Here is an 18,978-nt window from a genome sequence, read left to right as displayed (position 1 = left end):
TTCATATTCCTTGTGCTTGTGTTTTATTGAGCTTTTTAAGTCTATGGAATTATAGTTTTCATCATTTGGCAAAATTTTAGCCATTACTTCATCAAATATTCTTTCCTCCTTTCGCTCTTCTTTACTTTAGGGACTCCAATCACACATGCATTAAGCTGTTTGAAGGTGTCTTACAACTCACTGATGCTCTTTACAATTTCTATTCTTGTTTTCTGTGCTTCATTTCAGATAGTTTCTATTGCTAATTCTCACTACTCTTTTCTTCCAAAATGTCTAATCATATCCAGTGTGTTTATCATTAATCCCATACAATATTATTTAGTTAATACCATCCAGTATTTTTTTTTTTTTTTTTTTTTTTGGTATGCGGGCCTCCCTCTGTTGTGGCCTCTCCCGTTGCGGAGCACAGGCTCCGGACGCGCAGGCTCAGCGGCCATGGCTCACGGGCCCAGCCGCTCCGCGGCATGTGGGATCCTCCCAGACCGGGGCGCGAACCCGGTTCCCCTGCATCGGCAGGCGGACGCGCAACCACTGCGCCACCAGGGAAGCCCCATCCAGTATATTTTTCATATCAGACACTGTAGTTTCATCTCTAGACATCTTTTTTATATCTTTCATGTCTCTACTTAAACATATGGGCTACAGTTGTAAGAACTGTAAGAACTACTTTAATGCTCTTGTCTGCTAATTCTAACATCTGTTTCAGTTCTGGGTTGATTTCAATTGGTTGTATTTTCCTCTTATTACTGGTAGTGTTTTCTTCCTTCTTTGCATGTCCAGTAAATTTTGATTGGAGGTTAGATATTGTGAATTTTAGCTTGCTGGGAGTGTGTACACACACACACACACACACACACACACACACATGCTTTATCCTGGGATGCAATTACTTGGAAACACTTTGATCCTCTTATATCTTGATTTTAAGATTTGTTAGGTGAGCCTAAAGCAACATTTAGCCTACAACTAATTATTCCCCTGCTAAGGAAAGACAATTATGAGTATTCTACCCAATTCCCTTTAAATTCCAATTCCCTTTAAATTATGAGGTATTCTAGTCTGGTTAGTAGGAATAGGCACTTCTATTGCTCTGTGTGAAGTGTGAACATCAGGACTGTTCCTTCTAAACCTCTTGAATGGTTCTTTCCTGGTCTCAGGTGGTTTCCTCATTGAGAGTCAATTAGTACTCTGATGAATACTCTTCAGATTTCTAGAGTTCTATCTCTCTTCAGTTCTATCCTCTCTGGTGTTTTATCCCATTAATTATAGCTGCCTTGGTATCCTTGGATCCTTAGTCAACTCCTCAACTCAAGGAATCCATCAGGTCTGCCTGGAAACCCTCTCAATGCAGTAAGCTGAGGCAATCGTCGGGCTTACTTCATTTGTTTCTTGTCTCTTAGAGAGCACTGTCTTCATTTTTTGATGCCCAATATTTCTTGATGTCTTCATTTCTTGAAAAACCATTCTTCCACATATGTGTCTTTTTAAAAAAATTGTTTCAGGTGGAAGGGTAAACCCAATTCTTGGTAGCCCTCTTTGCAGAAGCAGATGTCCATGGATTGTATTTTGTCCACTCTTTCCACTCTTCACAACTGACTTACATTTCATGAACTGACATCTTTAAACATTCCAATTCCCAGAACATTCAATAAAGGAAAAATTCCTGCTGAACTCCCTCCCTGGGACTTGGTAAATAACCTTGCAGGGCCTAATTATAGAGAATCATTTGAGAGACACAAACAGTGGCTATCTCTTATATCTCTGTTAATGTAGTCAAGTAAAGTTAAGGGCAAATTGATATTTCTGGGCAACTATAAAAATTATAGCTATGCTGTTTCAAACATGACTAAAAACACACTGAAAATAATTCATTCATGTGGCACCCCGCAAGTCTCCCAATGACAGTGTAAAAGCTTAGCCCCTGAGAGAATCTGGGCTCAGAAACCTAGATCTTTTTATGTTAGTACATTTCTCCCTAAGAAACAAAGTATTTTCAAAGAGCATTCATTCTTTGAAGTCAGTTAGAAAATTAGTGCTGCAGGGTACTAAATAGTACTTTAGTAGCCTGACAGAGATAATGTACAACTACAATGTGTTCATTTTGCCTGGATGTAATTTACCCTTTCAGCACATGCTCCTTCCCTCTGTGTGTGCCTCAGCTCATTGGAGTTTGGGAATAGCCAACTGTAGGCTAGTTTCCTTTGAGTTTCTTTCTGAATGCATACAATATTAAACTTCAAAACATAGTGGGTTTGATCACACTGGGCACCGAATTGTGCTTGGATACTCCCTTTCAAAAATTAGAGCTGGTTCCCCGTGGTTGGATTAAGGGTAGGAGCATTAAAAATAGTTAAATTGACTCCCTCTGGTCATCAGATGTAATAAGATCCATTAAAAAGAAATGTTCAAAATGTATCTGTTTGTTACTAGATAGTTTCTAAAAATCAATATATCTACTGATATGCATATCATTTAAATTTTTTTCTAAAGTAGAGAGTTTTAATGCAATGGAGAAGGTGTATATGAAGCTGATCAAATTCTTTTCCACTTCATGCCACCAAGAAATAACTTTAGTCCTGATAAGATTTTGGGCTAAGATAACACAAGTAACTAAAGCCCAATGATCTAAGTCCTACGACACCAAAGCAATGATAATGACTGATGTCGTGTTAGCCCATCAATGAAATTAAAATACAAAGTTGTTCATGCCCAGACTTACAAGTATATGGACACACCAGACTCAATTTGAATCAGTGGAAGGTTGGAGTTATGGAGGGAAAAAGGATAGACATCAGAAAATGTCCCTTCTTTATTTACTGCATCCTGTTCACTGCCCTATGGGATCAAGAATCCTGTTCATTAAATAATCAAGCTTTATGCTTATTTGTACAATAGAACAAAATATCTATTTCATCACTTCTCCCCGCCAAAAAAAAAAAACCAGTTTAATTATTTAAAATACTGGTGATAATTCAGTTTAAAAAGACACAGGTAAAATAAAAGGGTGTAATGAAGGTGATACAATTTAACCTACAATGCTCACATGAATACATTGCAACAGTTATTTATAGCACGATACAAACATACAACAAGATTCAAGACCCCGTGTTAAAGATCTGGGAATTGGTTTATTCTGGGCTTTTATGCTGTAGGAATTCAGATGGGTCAGTCACTGGATATAGGATGGGTCAGGTGTCCAGGTGCTGGGTTTATAACTAACACCATTCTCCTCTACTGTACATATTCTGGCTTGTGTTACCTTGACTTGGGTCTAATGATGTCTGGTACTTGAACAAACCTTATCCATAACAGAGTCTATCATTCTGAAGAGACTATCATTCTGAATCCTATTTTATCTCCATGTAATTCATGTCTTAGTCACAATTATTCAAGGAGGGTATGTATTAAGCAAGTGGTTTCCATTTGCATAAACAATTTGGTAAAAAAACTGGACATGTGTGTTCCCCAGATATTATGTGATAAGACACCTGGGGTGAATTATTTGAATGATCTTCAAAGAAAGAACTGATTTCATGCATATGGGTAAAGAGAGCCTATCACAATGGCTTAGAGATGAAAACTAAAGGCAATTCTCTCTTTTTAACAGATGTATAAGTTGTATTCAAATTTCTTCTTACTCCTCAACCTGATTACCCTGCATTTGTTCTTCTCTGACTAACCAAACTACTCAAAGAATAGCTTAGCATCTAATACAATGTCTGCAGGGAGGTATGGTTCAAAGAGTCTGAGACCCTAAAAAAACCACTTCCTAAAACTTTCATTTTTAGTTTAATATCATTTATATGTATGGGGGGATAACTAGGAATAAGCCCATGTTATAATTGAAACAGGAGGATTATATAAAAGGTGAGAGTAGTTTTCTCAATCCGATGGTCCAAAGTTTGGAGGGCAATATAATTTGAACTTTCAGATTTTATAAAGAATGGAATGCTATTTATGCAAAGTAAAAGCAGTGCTCATGAAGCCCATTACAATGTAGGTTCATTCTAACTGGTCTGGGATTGTCATCCAAAGCTTGCCTTTAAGACATACTCTTGCTGATCAAACTGTATTCTACAGCTATGCACATTCTCCAGTATGTGGGCCTCCCAACATACTGATAACACTGAACAGATTTCTGTTTTTGTTTTTCCCCAAAATAATAACTCATTAAAGGTATAAAAAATTGAAAACTGAAAACATGGAACATTTCCCGTTTACGCGGTATAATTCACAAAGACTTATATTCCATGCCATTATAATCAGCAAGCCCAGAATCAACTTTTCATCAAGTTTACAATGAAAAATGGCAAGTGTGAAAAGAAAGAGTATAGAACTCATTTGTGATGGAGAAAGTATGGTGGAAGGGAAAAGATACAACAATAATTTGTAAATTACTGAAAAAGGGATAATAGTACTCTTTAAATGTAGTGAATGTTTTTTTCAGGGTGTAAGACTATATTAACAGTTTCACACAATTGCAACTTTATGTGTAAATCTAACAAGTTTGCATTAAATTGCACAATTTATGGAAAAATATAATGGGAATTATGCTCTTACCATCTGTTTTCTTTGACTCATTTCTGACATTGGATTGATCCTTCTTGTCTGTCTTATTGTTACCATCTTTCAAGTCACCTGAAAGTAATAAACATGACAAACAGTACATGTATAAAGCTAACAGGGAAGTTATAAATATCTTTAAACCTGTCAAGGTAAAAAAGAAAAAACAACACATAATTTTAGTCATGAGGGGTTACATGTCTGAGTGTAAATATCAGGAAACTGGATTAGGTCCTGGAAATCGGATTATGATTTGGAAATTAAGACTGAAAGTTCATGTTAAACAGGATTGTACTTAAGTCAATGGTGTTTATTTTCCAAGGAAGGCAGTTCAGCTTTACTATTAGGCTGTGGAGGGAGGAAAAACCTGGGTTACTGTAAGTTATATCAATTAATAGCTACTATTTAACTTCTATGTGCTTTTCCTTATCTGCAAAATGGTGAAAATAATACCTACTTTATAGGCATAATATAAGGATAAATGCATTTAAGGTATTGAATGTGCTATCTGGCACGTCACTCAATGACAGCTGTTATTCTAAAACAGAGCTGTAAATGGTACTTTAATTAATGAACTTGTTGAAATGTAATATGTAAAAGTTAAAAAACACTATGCACACCAGTGTAGAGTGAACACGTGTCAAAAATTTATTTAATTCATTTATGAAGGAACCAGGAAGAGAGTAAGGATGGTTCCAAGAGCATTTAAGGAAATGGATATTTCTAGGTATTTTAGAAATATGTTAAAATAAGATTGCTAGGTTAGAGACGAAACTGGTTATGTCCTACAGAGCAATAAAACTATAACTGTTGGGGTTATCTCCTCTAGTAGTCAAAAATCTACACGTTAGTATATAACTTCACAGTACCTAGGCTTGAGCAAATAGTAAATGACAAAGTTAAACATAGTCGTGTTCTTCTAAAACAAGGGGTCAGCAAATTATTGTCCGTGGGCCAATCTGGCTTGTTATCATTTTTGGAAATAAAGTTTTACTGGAACATAGCCACATCCATTCATTTATATAATGTCTGTAGTTGCTTTCCTGCTGCAATGGTGGAGTTGAATAGCTGCAGCAGAGACATGCAAAGCCAGGAATATTTATTATCTGGGCCTACACAGAAAAAGTTTGCCTATGACAGTTAAATAATCCTTGGGCAGGTCTTTTTGACAATATGCCAGTGTGACATTGAAAAGACATGGTATTTCTTCTCTCAGGTTTATTCTCAAGTTTTGGATATTTTTCTTACAAATCTTACTGATGGCGGCTTTCTTTTTAGCCTGCATAAAACCAAGAATAGATTACTCCTAAATTACTGGCATTAATAAAGTAAAAAGACCCTAATAATTATTGCAGCCAGGAAGCGGGGAGCAGGGCCCAAGGCGGGAAGGGTACATTTATCTTTTCTACTTTCTTTGTGCCAGGCAGTGTGCTAAATGCTTTACATGCACCATTTCATTAAATTCTCATAGCAACGCCATTATGAAGGTACGATTATTGAAAGTAGACAAATTCATCAAAGATTAATTCACTAAGTGATCAATTTGCTGAATAAAAAAGTCACCAAATGATTGAGGATGTTTTCCAAGTTTGAGTTTTTCCTTGACTTCACTGCGGACACTCTGTCACACGCTGCTCAGGCCAGCTGTGTTGAGTGCAGTGGACTGCTCTCCTGAATGTGTTTCACACACTCTCAGGCTGCATCTCTGCCCCAAACTTTGCAAGAATGTCTGCTGCTATAGCAAAACTGCTCCTGTTGGCTACTTTAGATCTGGTTTAAGCCATTGATCTGACAAAGCCATGACCAACTGATCTTTCTACAAAGTGGTTTTGCTTAAATATTAAATAGTCTTAAGCAAAAACTCACAGAATCATCTCCATTTTATGGCCCTGGAACCTAAAGCACAGATAAAGTAATTTACCATAACATACACAGATAGGTCTGATTCTAGAGGCCAAGCTCTCAAGTACTGTATTTTGCAACTTCCCTATGAAGCTTAAGTTCTAGATTTCAGACTTCCATTTACTGTTGCCATTTTTAAGTGCCTTTGGCCTATAGATTTATATAGAAATGGTTACCCAAGGATAATTCAAGACCGTTTTAGGTTACATTCAACAAAATAAGTAGTTTTAATGGAATTTGACAAATTTTAAGCTTGAGGGAAGGGGAGTCAACTCTGGCCACAGTGCAAGCAGGAGGAGTTTGAGTGAAGCACATGGTCATTGCACATTACCACCACCAATGGCCAAAATAGATGGATTCCTTTGGAAACCCCATGGAACAGTTCAAACACTGGCTTTTCCCTATTTTAAGGATGTCAGCAATGAACTCAAGGATGATCCTGAGCCTTGTAGTCAAACCAGTTCCCTACAGAAAAATGGTCTTTCTTTCCTCAATGAGACTTCACACCTCTAATGCACAATACTTTAAGGTTTCAGGGTTGCCCTGGACTGGAGCTTTACCCACAGCTGCAGCAAGGCCGGGATGTCTTCCAGAAGTCAGCAGGAGTAGTCTGATGTGCTGGATGCTAGCCAGCAGCCTGTGGAAGCCTGCCTTCTCCTCAGTCAGGGCTGGGGAGGCTAAAGGGGAAAGTACCTTCATGGAGACCAAAGCGTAGGGGTTCCCATGATTGCTGATAGGGGACCAAATGTCTAGAACCACAATTAGCCAATATCCTTCAGCTCCATCCTGGAAGTATCTTGAGCGACCACAAAGAAGGGTGCCGGGAAAGTGACACATGTTTGTTTGATGATGTTCCTTGAACAGAATCCATTAGGTAATTTCCCATGGGTTGAATATGGACTAACGGCTGATGTGAGCTGTTATTCAATAAACAGGGGGAAACAAAAGAGCCTTTCTGTGCAGTTATAAATCATTTTAATTAGGCTGCTGCAACCAAGTCCCGAACCACCATTAGCGTTTGTTATTATTGCTCAAAATTGATTTCTTTTCCCACCTCTCATTTAATACTTAATTTTTAAGGGAAATGGTAGACTACTGCTTACTTTGGGAAATGAACGCAGTTGTGAGTCAATCCAGCCTAGCTGAAGGCTCAGGCTCCTGTTTTCTTTCAGGCACTCCCCTAACCATCTTCAGAATAAATTATTGCCACCTCTGCCCTCTCTGGGTATTTGTTTATACCTGTCTCGTAGAATGTATAACCTCCTTTGTGACCAGCATGTTTGTATTCATTGGTTTCTCTCCCTGACCAGACCAGGGGTTGGCAAACTATGGCCCATGAGCCAAACGTGGCCCCAATACCTGGTCATAGAGGTCTCACAACCTGAAAACAGTTTTTAATATTATTAAATGGTTGAAAAAACAGAAGGATATTTAATGACATGTGAAAATTTAAATTTTCATAAATAAAGTTTTATTGCAACATAGCCATGCTCACTTGTTTACATGTTATCTGTGGCTGCTTTTGTACTAAAACAGGCATGTTAAGTAGTTGCAACAGAAACTGTATGGCTGCAAAGCATAAAATTTACTGTCTGGTCCTTTATAGAAAGAGTGTGCCAACCTCTGGAATAAACAGATTATAAGCTTCTTGTGGACAGTAGCTGGGTCTCAATATTTCTCCTATCTCCTACTCTCACCAACAGCACTGAACCTCACAAATAAGGGCATGCTGGTTAAGGAATACAGAATTTGGACTCACATATTCCTATTTGACCTGAAATCTCTACTTAATGTTTGCTTGGCCTTAAGCAAGTGATTTAACCTTTCTGAGTCTCGGTTTCCTCATCTGCAAAATGGAAATGAGTATATCTACCTCATACAGTTGTTAGGATTTTTAAATGATTTAATGTATGTAAAATCCCACGTACAGTGTCCGGCACATATTAAGCATTCCATAACTTACTGACATAATAATGGCTGTTTTTATTAAGGGAAAGACATTTTAAACCCACTTCCCTAAAAGAAAAAAAAGTAGGGAAGAAACACATCTTGCCTTTCTCACCAGTCCTTACATATTCCCCCTCTGGGAAGGAGAGACTCATCTAGAAGGAAGAGTTGAGTATGTACAGCTCAGCCCAGCCGCCCCTTTCTCCAGCCCCCAGTCCCCTCTGAGATGCGTTTTCCATGAGACACACGCTTTTTCTGTTACTGCAGAAGCAGCCTGCTTAGATGTGGAGTGGGGGGTGAGGGGCGAGGCCTGATCCCACCTGCTCTGCCAGTGTCCCGTGGGCCATGCCCAGTTCAGGGCAGATGTGTGCAGAAGCCCGTGTGCTCAGCAGATCAAGTCTGTGTTTTCCAGTTCAGCTCCAGTTGCAGTGGAGCTAACACTGTGATCACTTTCTGATTCTGGTATCTCCCTCTCAGTTGGTTCCACCCTCAGTAGGGGAAGACAGGGGTGTTTTGCATTGCTTTCTAAAACTCCAACAGCTGTATTAGAAATTCTTATTGAATTGAACATATTTTCTGACCTATGATGCGCTTAAATACAAAGCAAACTAGTTATGAGCTGTCTCCAGAACCTGGCTGCTGAGGGGCTGGGCAAGTCGGATGATGGCCTTCCCTGCCTCCTGGGGTGTTCGTGGGGCTTACCTGAAGGAATTTAGGCAAAGCTCTTGGAACATGACATGAGCTTTTTTTTTTTAAAAACACCTTTTCATTTTATTTATTTATTTATTTGGCTGCGTTGGGTCTTCGTTGCTGTGCGCGGGCTTTCTCTAGTTGCAGCGAGCGGGGGCTACTCTTCGTTGGCGCTGCGCGGGCTTCTCACTGCAGTGGCTTCTCTTGTTGCGGAGCACGGGCTCTAGGCACGAGGGCTTCAGGAGTTGTGGCACGTGGGCTCACAATTGTGGTTCACAGGCTCTAGAGTGCAGGCTCAGTAGTTGCGGCACACAGGACTAGTTGCTCCACGGCACGTGGGACCTTCCGGGAGCAGGGATCGAACTCGTGTCCCCTGCGTTGGCAGGTGGATTCTTAACCACTGTGCCACCAGGGAAGTCCTGACATGAGCTCTTATCATTATTACATGTATTAAAACATTGTTTTCTGTTCTACATGTTATATATGTCAATTGCAAAAATAATTGGAGAGCGTCGTGCTAAGCACTTTCTATGTATTTCTCATTTACTTGGGCTGTGTAGCATAATAGCTAGACCATGGTTCAGAGGAGATCACCTGGACCTACCAGGCAGGTGAGAGAGTGAATATGTAAAGAGAGAATTTATTTATCTATTTATTTATTTATTTTTATTCTTTTTAAAGGATGGTCTTTTATTTTTTATTTAATTTTTGGCTGTGCCACGTGGCTTGCCGGATCTTAGTTCCCCAACCAGGGATCGAACCTGGGCCCTCTGCAGTGGAAGCGCTGAGTCCTAACCACTGAACCACCAGGAAATTCCCAAGAGAGAATTTTGAACAGCATCTGGTATAAAATCAATAAATGCTAGTTGTTTTATTGTCATTGTTGCTTTTGCTACCATTATTATTATTGGAAGCTCACAAGTGGCCCAGGCTGTGAGCAGTTATTATTATGCACATTTTACAGAGACAGTGGAAGGTTAAGTAACCTGGCCAAGGACAGCAAGAAGTGAGAGGCACAGCTGTGACTTGAATCCAGGTCTGTCTGACTGCCAAACGACCATGTCACAGCCTAGCACTTGAAAGCTCCAGTGTATCTGAACTTCCTGCTCTTCCCTAAACAAGGTAAGCAATTCCATGCCCCTATGCATTAGCTCATTGTATTCTCTCTGGCTGAGAAGTCCCTGTGCCCCCCCAAATTTCAGCATTTGAAACGCAGCTTAGACATCACCTCTTCTTGAAGCTTTCTTTGACAATTACTACATCTTGCAATCCCCAGACCCAACAAAGCTACTCTTTTCTGCACATGGCCCTTGGGTATTTTATCTGCCATGCCACTACTGTTACTGGCTCAGAATTAATTCTGAGGGTGTCCATATCCCCTAGGAGATTGTGGACTTCTTGTGGCCTTTTCATTTCTAAATTCTCAGTGCCAAGAGCAGTGCTTGGCACGGAGTTGTTAACCAATAAATATTTGTTGCATTAAATATAAGAAATCATCAACTGTATGCACACGACAGTGACCAGCTCATCCTGGTTTGTCTGGAACTTTTCTGGTTTTACTACTGAAAGCCCTGAATCCCAGGAAACCGCTCATTCCCAGGCTAACTGGGATGACTGGTCATCCTAATGTATACACTTGTTCACCTACAGATATATAGACGATACTATGGAAATAGACCTTAGGCAGACATGAGTGCCGGCCCTGCCGGGGGATGGTACCTACAGAAGACTGCCTTTCTATTCATTCATTCCTGTGCTAACACTCAGGAATGTGCTGGGATTGCTAATAGGAATTTCCCCTGCTGATAGGCAGGCGCTGGCCAGTCTCTAGAACTACCCAGCTGGAAAGGGCCCCAAAGATATAAATCTCCCCAGAGAGCATGGCCTAAGCAAGCTTCTGGCTGCTTTTGATGGGATCCTAATAGGATCCACAGCCTAGGGAGGTATGATCTGCAGCACTGGATGGCCAGGGCAGCCCTGCTCTGTGACCTGTCCTCACAGGGGCAGTTCTTTGCCAGCGTCCATTCATCACATCATTAGCACCCTGAAAAAAGCCTTTCACCAGCGCAATCCTACTCACCATTCTGCTGCTTTTCTCCTGATGACTTCTCAGCTCTGGAATTTTTCCCACGAGGGCTGTCACTTTTGTTTGTTCCTGTTCCGTTGACTTGATTCTTAGCTTCCCCAGATGCCTTATTCTCGGCTTTACCAGATGCACCTTCTTCAGCCTGGCTTTTGGCTTCCATTTCCTTTTGCTTCTCCTCTGCGGCCAGGCGAGCCTTTTCTTCTGCTTCCTTCTTGGCCTTCTCCTCTGCATCCAGAACAAGCCAGGAAAGGTGGAGAAAAGATAAAAAGAGGTCATGCCATTAGGAGAATTGCCTCTTTGAACAAAAGCAAGAATTTGCATTGGGAATTAATGCATTAAAATGACCTAATGTGTTTACTGTGTGTTTGGGGTATAATTTTGGTTAATTCAAGTCAGATTGGTATGTATATTCAGGAAACCAATAAAATCTGTTCATGGTGATGTCATTTCTGAAAACAGTGGGTTAGAAGAAGGGGATGGGGAGAAAGTAATAATAAGGATAATAATAATTAATAAACCAATACTGTAATTGGCATTATTAATATTAATATTACCATCAATAAGTTCTCTTGAGTGTGTCCTCTATGCCAGGTATTATACTAAGTGCTTTCCAAGGATTACGTCCTCTCATTCTCAACCTCATATGGCAGCTACTATTATTGTAACCCTATTTTACAAACGTGGAATTGAGGCTCAGAGACATTACAAAGCTCTCCGACAGCCCAGTAAAAACTGAAGTTTCATGCAGATTTGCTTAGGAACTGGAGTTTAAACATAAAAAAACTGATTACAAAACCAAAATACAGGGAAAATAACCACCACTAGAATAATACTGTTGCAGGCCACTGTCTGTGAATTTAAAAGTAGGAGGAGGGTAATTAGGCCTCACAAAAAAACATGGTCTTCAAACTGTCCACAGGATGAGAGGTGGCCTTTAGTTTGGCCAGGGATACTGGTCTGTGTCTTCCTCTTTAATGAGAGGATGTCAGCCTTATTTCCAATTTGGTTGACTGTGAAATGGTCTGGCTCTGTGTTTAATCAAAAACATAGTGTAATTCCCTATGGTCAAGGATTCATGAAAAAATGGATACATTCATTCAACTAATATTTATTGAGCAGCTACAGTGTCAAGTACTGTTTAAGGCACCGGGAATACAGCAGCAAGCAAGAAGACTTATAGAGTAGAAAATATCATAATTAAGCAAACAAATCACTAGGATAATTTCAGATGGTGAAAAGAGTTTTACAAAAAAGTAAAGCAGAGTAATATGATGGAACACGATCAGCATAAGGGAAGGAGGTGACATTTGACCAAACCTTGAATGATGGATTGCTGACCATGCAATAATCAAGAAAAAAGAGCATTCCAGGCAGAGGAAATAAAAAGTGTAAGGCCGTAAGACTGGAATGAGCTTGGTATGTTCCAGGGACAATGAGTTAGCCAGTATGGCTAAAGCAAATTTAGTAAGGGGTTAGTGACAGATGATGTGGTCAAGTGACCAAGGACATGCAAGGTTGAGATCATGCAGAGCCTTGGAGGCAATGAAGTGGAGCTGGATTGTAGGAAGTAACCTACAGAGACCAATGGAAGGCACCTAACAGAAACCAATCCTCCCTTAAGGTCTACAGACTCACTGTCTAGCATTCAATTCACTCAAAAGGGCTTCCAACCTCCACTGTGAAAAGCATTATTGCATTTTTTTCTCCAGATGTGTTATAAATGCCCCACACCACATTACCAGGGGTCTTCTTTACTTCCCTTGGTTAGCCCTGGTCCTGAAAACAGCTGGCTTTCATAGATGACAAGTGAGATTTTAATCTAATGGACACCAGAGTGGTTATGCATGTGATCACGTTTCCCTTTGTTTCAGCTGCTAAAGAGCACAAAGCCCAGATTTGGTTCCAGGTTCACACGTTCTCCGGGCTTTAGGGCGTTGTATTTTGTGCATGTCTATGACCTCTGGCTTCATTTTACTCTTCCTGCCCTTACATTTGCCTGGTTCAGATGTCCTCCTTAATATATTATGAAGTTTTCATTCATCCTTTCATTGATTCATCCAACCACCTATCCAAACCGATTCCCTGGCCTCACCCCTGACAAATTAAATCAGACTCTGGAGGGAGAGGGGCAAGAATAGGATATTTTTAATGCTCTCCAGATGAGTCTAACATGCAATAAGGATTGATAAGCACTGATTTAAATTTTAAATGTTTGCCATTCAATATTTCATGATATTCTACCTACCAACAGGATGTGTTTATAATTTACAGTGAAAAGGTAAGGAAAAATTTCTTAACAAAATTGCATAATTATGTGCATATATAGTATAATATGTCTTCTGACTCCTACAGAAAGGTACAACTAAAGAGTAAAAGAATGCTCTTGCAGAAGATAGGGAGACGGCATTCTCAAGTAGGCTGCAGGCCCACAGAAGGCTCCCTAGAATGTTCGTCCAGACTTCCTCTTCTCCTTCTGTAATGCCCCGAGGACAAAGGTCAAATGTCATCTCCATCACTGAATTCCCAGTGCTTGGTATAATGCCTGGCACCTAGCAGATGCTCATGGAGTATTTGTTGACTAAATGAAATGTACACAGAGGGTGTGATTCACCCTATCTGCCAATGAACCTGACTCATATTCCATCATCAGCAATCCAGGCCAGTATAAAATACAGGAACTATACACACCCTAAAGTCCTATCCTGAAAAAAACTAGCCATTTAACTGTGCTTGCTTATAGGTAAGTAAAAAGATGACTGTACTTACTACACAGAGAGGGAAAGAGGGCCAAGGGGGAGGAGAATTCATTTATACTCAGATATCAGGTAAAATAATGTATAATCCTCTCACAGAATCCCCATTGAATCTACTGCAAACTTTCAACATTCAAAATATCCTCAAGTTAAAAGTAATTTTGATGAAAGCTGAAGGTGTTAAATTCTGCTTTGCTACAAGAGCGCAGCATATTATCTGAGCAAGAAAAATTCACTTGACAACTGAGTCAGACCAATTTTCTATGGAAAATCTAGCAAAAAAAACCCCCCAAAATCGGGGGGTACATTTCAGAAACAAGTCTGTTTGGGCTCAACTACAGTTGACAGCAGGCAGTTAATGTTTAAATTAGTGAATGGTAGCTCTTATGACATCATAATCAGATCCGACATGATTCCTTTCTCTGCAGCAATCATGTTCCAATGGATGGCTCTGAAATGTTCTACAACTTCTCTACTCTACTCCTATCTCTTCTTTGTATCTCTGAAATATCTGATATTAGTGTGATCAGCCATCAGCATCCAGTGCTACTACTCAAAATAAGTAGACAAAAACAAGCAAACACATAAATAAGAAAAGAGAAAATAAATTGACAGAAGGAACAGCTGTTCCACTATAATCCAATCCCCTTATATTTTCAAGGTGAAGTATTAATATACATAAAATCTTTCCTACTATGAGACAAAGTAGGTGATAGAACAATTAATTTGTATATGGTAACAGTTCCAGAGATGACATATGTACAAAGAATTAACTTTTCAGGTTTTAGATTTAACATCCATGGAACTCCTAGGCTCCTAGACTAGTAGAAAGCAAACACTGTAGATCAATCTCATTTCCTTCTGCTTTCCATTTTACACCATCTGTAGTGATGTGATCATTATGAAAATGGCCAAAAGCAAGGAGCTAAAGACTTAAGGTAGAGCACAGCCCTCATGATCTATAAGTTACATTCCTCCTGAGAGCTGGTTCTATCCCACACTGAATGTCTGTGCATCTTGGAGAAATACACTGATTTCTTCATTTAATTTGCCTTTCTGAATAATTATACTATAGGTTCTTGGTTAAAAATGATATTGGGCTAATTATTCCTTAATATAATTCTCTGAAATGCCTACCTAAACCATCTACAAACAGAGAGAGAAAGAAAGAAAAGGAGAGAAACTAACTTAATAAAGACAACCAAGACACTATGTGAATTCTGAATAGTCAACCTTTGATTACATACAAGAACAACAGAAAGGTACTCCTAGCCAATTCAGGAGTCAGAAGATGTTCCCACTGGACCTTTCTAAAAATTTTAGCAAAAGTGCTTCAGCTGACAGAAAAATTCAATCAACATTAAAAACTCAGAATGAGGGAATTCCCTGGCAGTCCAGTGGTTAGGACTCTGCACTTTCACTGCCGAGGGAGCAGGTTCAATCTCTGGTCGGGGAACTAAGACTCTGCAAGCCATGCAGTGTGGCCCCAAAAAAAAAAAAAAAAAAAAATCAGAATGAGGAAAATATGTTAATGATGTACAGTAAAACTAGTACATCATAGTGTTAAATAAAAATAATTGTTAAGCTAGATATAAAATTTGATGCAAATATTTAAAATAATATTAAATAATAAGTTAATTGTAAAATAGCAATTTACTTACAATCACCTAGGTTGAAAATCTTTTATTGTTTCAATAAAAACTGAGTGACAATGGAGGAAATTTTTAAAAATTCAATAAACTCAGCACTTGCAAAGGAGTATCATTATATACTATTTCATATTTACATTGATAGAGACATAATTCAATAAAAAATATGAAGATAATCTGTAGTAAAATAAAAATAGGATATATTTTTAAAAAACATAAACAAAGTTAAAAGGTATAATATATGACAAACTAACTAACTGGACAGAGGTAGGGCAGAAACTGCAAGACAGTTTGTCAACTGAAGAGTTACTATTCTTAATATATAAAAAGTTATTATTAATCGGTAATAAAAATATAAACATCCCAATGAGAAAAATAAAGGGGGAAAATATAGGGAAATGGCACTCTCACTACACTTCTACTGAAAGAGAACACAGTTTAAAAAAAACTTTCCTGAAAGAAATTTGATAATATACATCAAGAGCTTTAGAATTTTTCATCTACATTGACAGAGGAATTCCATATCTAGAAATTTACCCTAAATAATCAGATGTAGGCTCAAAGACTGCTGAACTTGTATGTTCATAACAATGTTATATACAATAATGAAGAACTGGAAACCAAAATGCTCAGTAACAGAGAAATGGTTCAACTACGGTATTCCAAACAATGTAGCCATTTACATCATATTTTCTAAGAATATTCAGTATCAGAATAAAATCTTCAAAATAGAAATAGAGAAGGAAAATACTATATTACATACACTATAATCTCAAGGGGAAATTTTTACTTATAAATATGCATAGAAAATCAAATTAAAAAGAATTACATCAGAATTTCAACAGTAGTTATATTTGGCTGGAGAGGTTATGAGTGATTTTTATTTTCTTCTTTATATATTTTGTTTATATTTCAGCATGGTAACCTAAACACCTAATATTCTTACACCAGAAAAAAATGTTTAAAAAGTATTAAATTCTGAATGGAAACTGATCAATATTTATCAGACGTGCAAATTGTTATACCTACATATTTTTGTTTGGGAATAATGATTTTCAGTCCTAAGAGCTGTAGAAAAAATACTGATTCAATCTTTCCTAACAACTATGCGTTCTGGCCTAGCTAGCTTTGTAAATCAGGTTGATTAATAAAACTAAGACTTTAGATCCAATTCCATTTCTGATCAATTTAATAACAACATATATTCAAGTGCCCCATGCAGGGCAGCCTTTGCTGAAATCGGGGTTTTCTGGTAAAAAAGAATCATGAGCAAAACAGCCTGGAATAGTATAGCACAAACCAATCACCAATGGAAAAACAGATGCAAACTGAATTTCTTAATACCAGCCAACCAGCCAACGGCATTATTGGGAAGCTGAAAATGTTATAAAATATTAATTATAGGTTGGCATTTTGACCACCACCTTCTTAACTTTGCATTCAAACTTCCAATTTTCTTTTCCAGTTTTTCAAAATAACAGCTACTACTTATCAGGCACTAACCATGTGCAGGCTCTGTTCTCAGTGCTTTACATATGTAATTTCTGTTCTTTTCATCAACTCTGTGATGTCTATTATCATCCCCCCAAGGGAACTTTTCTCAAAGACTCTGCCTGAATTTGCCAAAGAGCACAGGGCAGGTAGGGATTCAACTCTCTCTTTCCCCAACTAACTTTTGCTTTGATACCCAAACTATCCTCCCACGAAATATATGTGTGCCTTTGTCTACCCCTTTTTCCTTGTTCTCCCTTTACAAATTCATGGCTTAACCCCAGGCATCCTTCAAATCCTAGCTACAAGATGCCTTCTCAAGCACCCCAACCAAGGTTAGGGACAAGTTAGCTTAAGACTATCTCTATCAGCATACCTCACATATTTAAAAAATATGAGTGCTTATTTATCTGTTCTTTTTAAAGGGCCAATTTTCTCCTAGAAAATAAACTGTCTAATGCTCCTCCAGGTGATTAGTTTCAGAAGGTAATTTTAGTAAACCAGATAATTGCAAACAAATTATTCTGAAGTACCACTTTCAATAGCGTGTTGTCAGGAACTGAATTTTCAAGTGTAATGAATGTAATTGATTATAAGAGAGTGCTTCTTTGAAATGATGCAGTAGCTACCATTGCTGCTTGCATTGCCTGCCAACAGGGAGGATTTCAATGTTTAAAGCATCTGAATAGACTGAGAGAGGCCACACCTAAAATATGGAAGAGGCGTTGGCTCCCTCCAGAGCTCAGGATGCAACCTCTGTCCCCAAATGATAAGGGCCCAATTATGCCTTAAAAGAGTTGTGAAGATAAACCCTTTGCCCCACCTGAACTGAACAGCCACTTGGACAGGACACAATGTTGGCCTTTGAATAACTCCAGCAGTGAGGTCTCATCTCTTCCACACTAGAAGCAGCCCCCTGCTCCCAGTGTTTGAGGACCAAGACTGCCAGAATGTGCTGTGCCTGCCTACCCCTACTCTTCTTCTCACTTGTGCAGACACTGGGTGGATAAAAGTGTGGGATGCTGTGACGGGAGATAAAACTTTCCTTGCCTATAGTGAGTGTCTGGGGCTCGGGGCCAGTAGGTGCTGGCAAAGAGTGTGAGGCTTCAACTGAACTCCTGTTCTTACTTTGAAAGAAACTCTGTACAAATGCCTCCCCGCCCCACCCAGGAGACTGCGAGCTTTGAGGACAGGATGTCTCTTATTCACCTCTGTGAATAACACAGAGTACAGAGCCTGGCATGCGGTAGGCATTCAATAGATGTTGGCAAAAACTGACTGTTATTGAAGGCTCACCTCCACAAATCCCATTGAGATCAGTCTCCTTGCTGAGCTCTAGAGCCATCCACGTCTGTGCCCTCTCTGGAATCAGGCATCACAGCTTCCTAAGACTTACCTCAGGGATGTGTTCCTACCTAGACTATAGCATGAGCATGTAGTATGTACGAATCATGTAGCACATGCTCAATAAACACAAACATGCATATGAGCAAATGAATTTCAGCTTTCAAGAAAACAGATTTCAGGGTTTTTTTTGGTTTGTTTCTAGTAGGAAGAGTGATGACTTTTCTGTCTTCAAATTTCTGTTAACCTGCACATTACCTTCATCTTAGAAGGTTAGCCTGAGTAATGGCTGAAGGGAAATTGAGAACATGAAAGATAAAAATGCATGTACGGAGATTAAAGCCCGTTCTAACCCAACATAATGGCCGAGGTGGCTACTGGCCAGGCCTCATTTAGGTAAAAGCAGGAATAAAGGCCTCATAAATGTGCTGCATGAAAAAAAAAAAAAAAAAGATGCAAACAAAAAGGGCTTCCCTGGTGGCGCAGTGGTTGAGAGTCCACCTGCCGATGCAGGGGACGCGGGTTCGCGCCCCGGTCCGGGAAGATCCTGCGT

General features: G+C 39.1%; 1 protein-coding gene across 1 annotated transcript in view; it reads right to left on the bottom strand.

Annotated features, from left to right (window-relative positions):
- Positions 1-18,978, bottom strand: part of PDE1C (phosphodiesterase 1C) — a 554,160-nt gene that overhangs the window by 49,768 nt on the left and 485,414 nt on the right. The window contains 2 exon segments of the mRNA XM_028489915.2: positions 4,561-4,638; positions 11,183-11,413. Of these exon segments, the coding sequence (XP_028345716.1) occupies positions 4,561-4,638; positions 11,183-11,413 (309 nt within the window).

Source organism: Physeter macrocephalus, chromosome 5, assembly GCF_002837175.3.
Source record: "Physeter macrocephalus isolate SW-GA chromosome 5, ASM283717v5, whole genome shotgun sequence".
Classification (NCBI taxonomy): domain Eukaryota; kingdom Metazoa; phylum Chordata; class Mammalia; order Artiodactyla; family Physeteridae; genus Physeter; species Physeter macrocephalus.
The sequence above is the reverse complement of the archived record's forward strand: the minus strand, read 5'-3'. Positions and strand labels throughout refer to the sequence as shown.